We start from the raw sequence: 8,816 nt of genomic DNA on the forward strand, positions 1-8,816 counted from the left end.
CTATACATACAAGGTGCATTAGATCCCATAAAACAAAATGATTATACATCATATTGGGCTTAACTATAGTACCATTATGAGCCATACGTCTAACCCATTTTATAAAATAAAAATACGCAATCAGTGGAGGCCCATTGACGGCAATGTTTTATGAGAAGAAAGGAATGAAAGATCCAGCTGCTATTATTTTAGGTAATTGAAGAATCGTATTCAATATACCTTCCATAGATATATCTCTCAAATTTGATTATCCCTACATGCCATGAGATGGGAATATCCCTACGTGCTTGCTTGTGCTATGCCCATACTCGGCTTTGACGTGCAAGGATGCGAAGTTTTTACATGAACGATCATGGTGAGAGATATAAACATCACTAATGACATAATAAAAGATCAATTTAGGATAATACGTACATATGATAGCTTACTTCATGCGAGCCATGTAGTGGGCCTTAAGCATCTACCATGCTCATATGTAAAACTACCTAGCAATTCCATACAAGAATGACAGTGAAGAAAACCAAGATACAAAGTACTTAAACTAGCTTTTGTGACATTAAGGTAGATAATTGGAAATGCTCGAAATGTTTGGAATAAACTACTTTGCTGGAATAATTTTCAGAAACTGACAGGCAGCTTACGAGTTGTGATACCCACCACATACGTATTTCAACTCTCTTAATTATTAGTAAGAATGTGTAGTTATTATTATTTAGGCACTTCATGTGGCCTACCCTGCAACTAGAAAATACTTAGTTATTATCATTTCCTATCTTGCTTAAATTCTATATAACATTCTATGAAGTCTACCGCAGAGATTGAAGATATGCCAAGACATATGGTGCATGAAAACATTTAGTTTTTCTCATGTGCAAAGCTAGTTCTGCAATAGAAAAATTACCAGTAAATTAAGAGAAAAGAGAATTAGAGTATGCAAACAAAACTACAGTGACATTAAAGAAGAAAATGACTGTAAAAATAGTTTGGGACCTCCATTATATAGTTCATTGCCTACAAACTATTTTATACAAAAGAAATAAGTGGGATATTAGAATAATCCCAAAAAAATATAATCATAAAATTAAAAACAACTAAGGAAATATTGTATGTTGGGTGAGTGCCTTTACGATATATACGTCTTTCAATATTTTTAATTACTAGGAAGATACCAAATTACCGCTCTATATAGTATTTTTGATAAAATGTAATTTAAGGGTCAAAGATACAATATTTTTGTATAAGTTGCTATTTTATTTTTTAAAAATAAAGAATATGTTACATGGAAACCTACCACTAACCGAGCAGGGACATCAGCAATTCGAAAAGGTCTAACATTAGCCAAATTACTTTGTCACATTTCTGATTATCTTGATTGAAGCAAAGTCAAGAATCCTCTAAGTAATATTTTGAGCAGCTGCTACTAATCAGCTCCTATATAATGCCATAATAATTTTTTATTTTTTTTGCTTTATATGATTTGCCTAGGTGTGATTGTGTGAATGTAGGTTTTGTGATATAACTAAAATGGTATGTTTTATGTAAATTATAACTGTAATTCCAAATCCAGAAAAATCATTCACATTATTTTGGAGCAAAAAAAAATCATGGCATATTGTATATGGACATAACACAACCAACAAAATTAATTATATAGGTATATATAGACTGCAACCGGACTGGAAGACAAAATTGCCCCTATCCGGCTGCCCACAAGCCACATCTCAGAAAAATTCATAGTCCTTTCAGGTGGGGGCATTTTAAGGAAGAATATTACACGATCTCTCCTCCTCCTGTTACATCAGAGTCGAGGAAAGCGTATGGCACTGATCAGCTACGGTGTATCGCAATACAAGCAGTTTTAATGGCATTCACGACTGCTGAGTATCGGAGAATCCAGCCGCTAGCTTCGCTCTCAAATCCTTTCTTAGAATTTTGCCAGACGGCGCCTTCGGGATGGCCTCAATAAAGAAAACCCTGTTTATCCTCTTGTAGAAAACCACCTGAGTGAAAAAAGGCATCCATCAAGCTCATTTTTTTAGAAAATGCCTTTGCTTCAGAACTAGCATTTTATGTTTGGCTGTTAAACATAAAATAGCCATCAAAATTGATGAGTCGGTATAAAATTCTTGATCATCATAAATTAGATATAAAATGGTTGTTGGTCTGGGAGGTTAACATTGATTATCCCATGATCGTCGATTAGAAAAATATTTAGGTCCATTGGCATTGAGTCCCTTCACATAATTTTTTCTTATTGTTTATCAAATAATCTTAATTGACTCTGTAATAGCTTTGCCTAAGAAGGTGTTTTTGAGAGTATGGCTGCTAATGCATTAGACAAGTCTAGGTAAAGATTGTTTGAGCTCTGTTTCAAATTGGATTAAAGCTTGAAAGCTAGGTTAAGCTGTAATATGGGGACCGTAGTATTTGATACGTCTATAAAATCAAAATTTTGGAAGTCAAGGTTTCTGTTTCAGTAATAGAGCATTTGATTGGAGATTAAGAGATCATTGGTCTGAATCCAGTTGGGACATACCCGTGTTTTTAATATTTTTTTATATCTTTACTCAACAACATAAGTATTTATTTTTATATGTTATTAGTTCAAAGGCGGTTGGGGCCTATCATTATCCACTTATTTGTTATTCAATAACAAATATTGTTTTTTATCTTTTCATAACATAATTAATATTTTGATTCAACAACATAAATATTTATTTTATATTTTTCACAAGTTTATTTTATAAATAAGGGCCGACCTTGCTTTGAGTTGCTTCTCTTCACTTACATAGTTATAAACTTTGAGCTTTATAGTATGCTACGGTTGAACATGAACCTTATCTTACGAGGAAAGATGGAAAACATCAACCTCATACATACCTGTTTTGAGATGTATTGCTTGATCTCATCCTCTGTGATTTTAAAGCCATCCTTTGGCACAACAAAAGCTACAGGGACTTCCCCAGCCAGTTCATTTTTCATGCTGCAATAATTTGTAGAAATCAGCAAATTTATTGGCATCAGAAGCTTCTTGTGTAGTCATCCAAGATATTAAAGTTTTTTTTTTTGATACAAATTAAAGATATTAAAGGTTTTGATTATGCTATCAGGTATCTTGTTGGTGATAGTTTATGATTTGTTTTCAATAGAATTCTATGCAGTCACAGGTTTCATCGTTCTCATAGCTTCTCTTTTAATAGTTAGGCCTGAACTCTGCAATGGAACTTCCAGCAAAATTCATTCCCCTAACTATTAATTCCAAGAAAGCAATAAGATATATATATTTTTGTCCAAATTATAAATATTGTTATCAATTACAGGTTTACAACTAACTTATGATACCTATGGCTTGATAATAGATGGGCTTATTGTCTTCTATTGGAACTATATTGGTCGAGGAATATTTGGGTACTTCCTTTGAGAAATGTTGCATTTAAATATTTTTGTCAAAGCATATCCCTACATCCTCCAACTAACACAAATATTTCACTTTCTATTTTAGCAACATCCAACTAGTACACACATATCTTAAAGTAACGAATACAATTTGGAAAATTTAGAACTTAAGATCTTAGGACAATTTATGAAAGCTAGCATCGCTAAATTTGAAGAGAATGACTTACGGGACAACAGCGGCGTCTGCAATGTTGGGATGGGCAATGAGCAGGGCTTCAAGCTCTGCAGGAGCAACTTGGAATCCTTTGTATTTGATGATCTCCTTAAGCCTATCTACGATGAAGATCTCATCATCATCATCCACATAACCGATGTCTCCGGTGTGCAGCCAACCTTCCTTGTCTATGGTATTCTTTGTAGCCTCAGGATCATTGAGATAACCTGAATAGTTATCCATAACCTCATTAAATGACAACATATAACAATATATTGGTTCTCAAAATTGTAGTGGAAGAACAACCTCTCTTTTTTTTTAACCTAGTATGTTACAGTTCAATGAATATCTTTTGAAAACACAAGCATCTAGGAACGAGCTCCCCGGTTTTTACTTCAAGATCAAGAGGAAAACTTTGCTTTCGAAAACAAATATATAAAGAAATTTTCTATTCTATGACTGGCGAACACACAAATTGTGACCATATTATAGCTCCAAGTTACATATCTACCAAATTCAAAGGAAGCATCTTCGTTTCAAAAAAAAATGGTGGTAATTTGCATGTCTCCATTGAATATCTGATCCGAATCAAGTTGAATGGGATGGGTTTTATCTGACATGTAGTGGATCCGAAATGGGGACCGCTCATTTCGAACCCAATATATTTCTCTTCATAGATTATCTTTTTGAAATTAAAAAAATAAGATTATAAAATTCCTATGCGATGGTCCAAGTATTTTAGATAAATTCCAACTTGTACCCATAAAACTATAAGTGGGTCCTCTTCAAATGCGATACACGAACAACATTTTCAACACATCGCGGGAAGCCACATCATCCCACCTCGAGGCTTGGCGGGGAAGCTGTACACCTATCATCGCCATGGCCCACATCAATAACATTGTACCATGTGGGCCCACCAACTCATCATTTGCCCCAAAGTTTGTATTTTTTTTTAATCATAGGTGTACATATATATATATATATATATATATATATATATATATATATATATATATATATATATATATATATATATATATATATATATATATATATATATATATAGCGTGCAATCGAAAAAGGTGATGGGGCCATTATGATTGCTGTGGCCTATGGTTTGCGAGGCTTGCGACTTGAGAAAAACATGACTGTTCCATTAGTACTCTAAAACGAACAAGGAATTTCTTGCGATGATAGGTTTGGTAAAGCAACCACCTATGAAGTCCATTGCTTTGGGACCTTTACAAAAATTTTTAAAAAAAAGAGAAAAATTTTAATTTACTAATAAATAATAACAACTTGGCGCCCACCTACCCCCCTTTCGAAGCAAGGTCAAAGGCTGTTTAATTTTTAGTCATTTGTCTAACTAATTCCTATGGGAAATAGGAAATTTATATATATAATTTATGTTTATAATGGGTGTAAACAAAGAATTCTCAATTAAGCTCATAATTGGGTGATTGTCACGTTTGAAAGAAGAACCTCTTTAATAGATGCCGTCATGTCCTCATGTGCAGCCGGTCTATAACTCCATGCTTGGCTTCATTTAAACATATTCTTTAATATAAACCTCTATTTTTCTCTAAAGTCATATATCGAAAGCTCTATATATGGCTGGAGCCGAAATCAGCTATGACCACTTGGGGAACAATCATTGCTCTAAAGCATTAACAGTTGGTATCCACTGATGCAATTTCAGAAGTAATGATAGAGAACCATCAAAGGCTAAGTTAACGAGGGGCTTTTAACATTTCAAAGATTCACTCACCTTTCATGATTTGAGCTCCCCTGATGCAGATCTCTCCGGGCTGGTTCCGTCCCAAGGACGCGCCGGTCTCAGGATCGACGATCTTCAGCTCCGCGTTCCTCACGACGGTCCCACACGCCCCGGACTTCGTCTCGGATGGCTCCTTGGCGAATGCCAGGTTCATCGAAAGCACCGGCCCGGCCTCAGTCATCCCATAGCCCTGTAGAAAAATCATTTGTTCGAACACTTAATGAGCAGCTAAACTAAACCTTATCTGCTAAAAATAAACTTGCAGGGGCAGATGGGAAATTGCATGAGACAATTGAGCCGGTGGACGCTAACGACGCCACGGAGAGTGACGTGCTACCTTTTGATTGTTACTACTTCTATAGGATGTGCATGCAAGCACACAAAACATTATAATTATTTTTCGAAGAAATATTTTTAGGGAACTTTTTCTCTTGTTTTGTTGGAGAAAAACAACCCACAAGTGGTCAAAAAAACAGTCACATCCATAGTATTTGTTCTCCGCTAAGTCATTTCTCTTGGTCGTTCTAAATGGCACCTATTCCTGGAACACATATATTGCCAAATAGAAAAGTATAAATTGACCCTTTTTCCGTTATAAAATCAACGGCGTACCTTGATGAGTTGGGTGGTGGGAAGAGTTTTATGACCAACGAAAATTTACCACGTAGACTAATTGTAATAACAATTCCCTACAGCTGGGTTTATTAGTTCTACGAGATTCCCACGCGTTCCAACTTCCAAAAGAAAAGGAGGGAGGATGGAAATCCTGGAATCAAATCCAGGGGGGTAAACTCTCATGCATACTTTACGGTGCGACCCGCGCACACTAGAGTGCTATGCATCCATTGATAGCCGACCGCCATCAAAAGATGGATAGTATTTGAAAAATAAATATCATTTTATCTTTCAATGGTAGTTATCTACGATGCAACTGAGTACCATGCATCCCTCGATGGTCGGCCGCTATTAAAGAATGGATGGTATTCGAAAAATAAGTATCATTTCATCTTTTGATGGTAGTCATTTATATAACATTCTACGGTATCGCATATGAAGACACAGCAGTGGATTGATGCTCCACCATAAAAATATCGATGAATAAATAAAAAATATGGACATATAAGTTAAAAAGGTTTTTGTGGAAGCTACGCAAGAGTATATTTCACATGGTACTCACCTAAACCCCAACTGGCCATGACTAACAAACAAAAAAAACCAAAGGCGGTAAAGAACCGAAGTAGTCCACACGCACCTGGCCAAGCTTGGCGTTGGGGATCTTGGCCCTCAGCCTGTCCTCCAGATCCTTCCCCATGGGCGCCGCCCCGGACATCACCGTCCGTATCGACGAGACGTCGTAGCTGTCGACGACCGGGTTTTTGGCGATCTCCACCACGATCGGCGGCACGAAGGGCAATATCGTCACCCGGAACCGCTGCGCCAGCTCCAGCATCGCCACCACCTCGAACTTCCTCATGATCAGTATCGCCGCGCCCGCCCTCAGCGCACACAGCAACACCGAGTTCAGCGAGTATATGTGGAACAGTGGCAGGACGCACAGTACCACGTCCTCTTTATGGTAGTAGAGGTTGGGGTTATCACCGTCCACTTGCTGGGCCACGCTGGTGATCAGCCCCCGGTGCGTCAGCATGACACCTTTTGGTAGTCCGGTGGTTCCTGACGAGTACGGCAGCGCCACCACGTCGTCGGGGTTTATCTCGACGTTGGGGAGATCGCTTTCGTTCGATTGGAGGAGCTCGGAGAAATGGTGGCAGCCTTCGGGGGGCACGTCGACGCAGACGATGGTAATTCCGCGTTCTTCAGCGAAGGTGCGGACTTTGTCGACGTGGGCGGACTCGGTGACGATGAGGCGGGCGCCAGAGGCGGCGGCCTGCTTGTGGATCTCGGCTGGGGTGTAGAAGGGATTGGCGGTGGTGGAGACGGCGCCGCGGAAGGAGGCGCCGAGGAAGGCGAGGACGAATTCCGGGGAGTTGCGGAGGAGGATCATGATGACCTGGCCTTGGCCGACGCCGAAGCGATGGAGGCCGGCGGCGACGCGGAGGGCGGCTAGGTGGACGTCTGCGTAGGTATGGACCTCGCCGGTGGCGCCGTCGATGATGCAGGGCCTGTCGGCGAAGTCTGCCAGGTACTCAAAACAGTATGTGTGGAGGGGCTGGTCGTTCCGGATCTCGATGTCCGGCAGCTTCGACCGGAAAATGATCTCCTCCGGCTGCGGGAACGACCCCATGGCGGCGGCGGAGGTGGAGACGGCGGTGGAGGTGTTGGTTGTACTGGAGAAGAGCTCGGCGAGTATTATTTTCGTCAAAGCTCTTTCCTGAGGAGAACGGGGTGGGAGGAGGGAAGGTAATATACGGGTGGAGGGGGTTGGGGAGTTGGTGAGGACGTTGGAAGAATTAAGGCATTTGTGAGGACGAAAATGGGAAGAAAAAATGGGATAGGGTTGGTGAGAGAAGTGGGAGTTGGGTGGTGCTGGCGGAATGGCTTGACTAAAGACGAAGTAGACCGCTCCAAGTTTGCCATGTCAGCATTTACCTAACGCATACCCGGTCCTACGTGCGATGCCCGCTTCAGTGAGAGAAAAAGTCCGGCCGGCTCGGGTCTGGGCTCGGTCTTACCTACCGCGAGCCGGAACAGGTGGACCGCTGGCCGAGTGACGTCAGTGGGCGTCAGCAGTTCTTGGTGGGTTTGGTACCTAGCCGGGGGACCCACCATATCTATCAGTAATGGAGAAAGGAAATCCAGACCGTCGATCGGAAAGGTTGTTTTATCCGACGGATGAAAGGGAGGGGATGCTTGCTTGGGGATGGAGACGCCTGGATTATTAGATGCCGACTTGGCGAGGCGATTGTTGCCGTCTCACCAACCTTCTCCGCTCCGTCGGCGTGTGGAAAACGGTAACTTGCGTCCGTCCGTAGACACGTGTCAGCGTGCGGAAACTGGAGCTAATTAGGTCTCTTTTGGAGCGTGTAGGAGTTGACTGAGGGATACTGAAACTAGAGCCCTTCGTTTCAGATCAAACGGGCTTGATCCAAGTATCTTTACGGTCCAACATTGTAGCTGACTCGTTCTTTTTTGTTGGAACATATAACGAACATATGACGGAGTTGCGGTAATAGAATACAGGTAATGGAGAAATAAAAATAATATGACAGTCATTGAGCCACGGAAACTTCAATCAAGTCTCTTGGAGGAATATAATATATGAATGGTTCTGATTAGTGTGTGAACGTGTGCGAGGAGTTAAGAAAGGAGATGGAAATTGACACATCATCTGATTCAATCATATCCGAGCTTGATTCAAAAGGAGTTCAGTACGCAAATTAATTACTTACACAGTGGACCGAGCCATCCATTCATTCTTAGCTAACCTCTATATGTAAATATAATGAACAATGTAATTTAGCAGAT

The 8,816-nt window shown here is 40.2% G+C and overlaps 1 protein-coding gene across 1 annotated transcript; it reads right to left on the reverse strand.

Annotated features, from left to right (window-relative positions):
- Positions 1 to 1,619: 1,619 nt before the first annotated feature.
- LOC103701563 (4-coumarate--CoA ligase 2-like) lies at positions 1,620 to 7,732 on the reverse strand. The gene is made up of 5 exons (XM_008783686.4): positions 6,643 to 7,732; positions 5,382 to 5,580; positions 3,624 to 3,837; positions 2,881 to 2,983; positions 1,620 to 2,000 (listed from the first exon to the last, which is right to left on the reverse strand). Exons 1-5 carry the CDS (start codon positions 7,633 to 7,635, stop codon positions 1,869 to 1,871), a joined length of 1,641 nt encoding a protein of 546 aa, XP_008781908.1. The 5' UTR covers positions 7,636 to 7,732; the 3' UTR covers positions 1,620 to 1,868.
- Between the last annotated feature and the right edge of the window lie 1,084 nt (positions 7,733 to 8,816).

Source organism: Phoenix dactylifera, unplaced genomic scaffold, assembly GCF_009389715.1.
Source record: "Phoenix dactylifera cultivar Barhee BC4 unplaced genomic scaffold, palm_55x_up_171113_PBpolish2nd_filt_p 000409F, whole genome shotgun sequence".
Lineage (NCBI taxonomy): Eukaryota > Viridiplantae > Streptophyta > Magnoliopsida > Arecales > Arecaceae > Phoenix > Phoenix dactylifera.

Coding starts and splice junctions, on each gene's coding strand:
- LOC103701563 (XM_008783686.4), bottom strand. CDS start 7,635: ATGGGGTCGTTCCCGCAGCCGGAGGAGATCATTTTCCGGTCGAAGCTG. Junction 3,838..5,381: donor GGGAGCTCAAATCATGAAAG/GTGAGTGAATCT, acceptor ATAACTATTCAG/GTTATCTCAATGATCCTGAG. Junction 2,984..3,623: donor GCAGACGCCGCTGTTGTCCC/GTAAGTCATTCT, acceptor AAATTATTGCAG/CATGAAAAATGAACTGGCTG.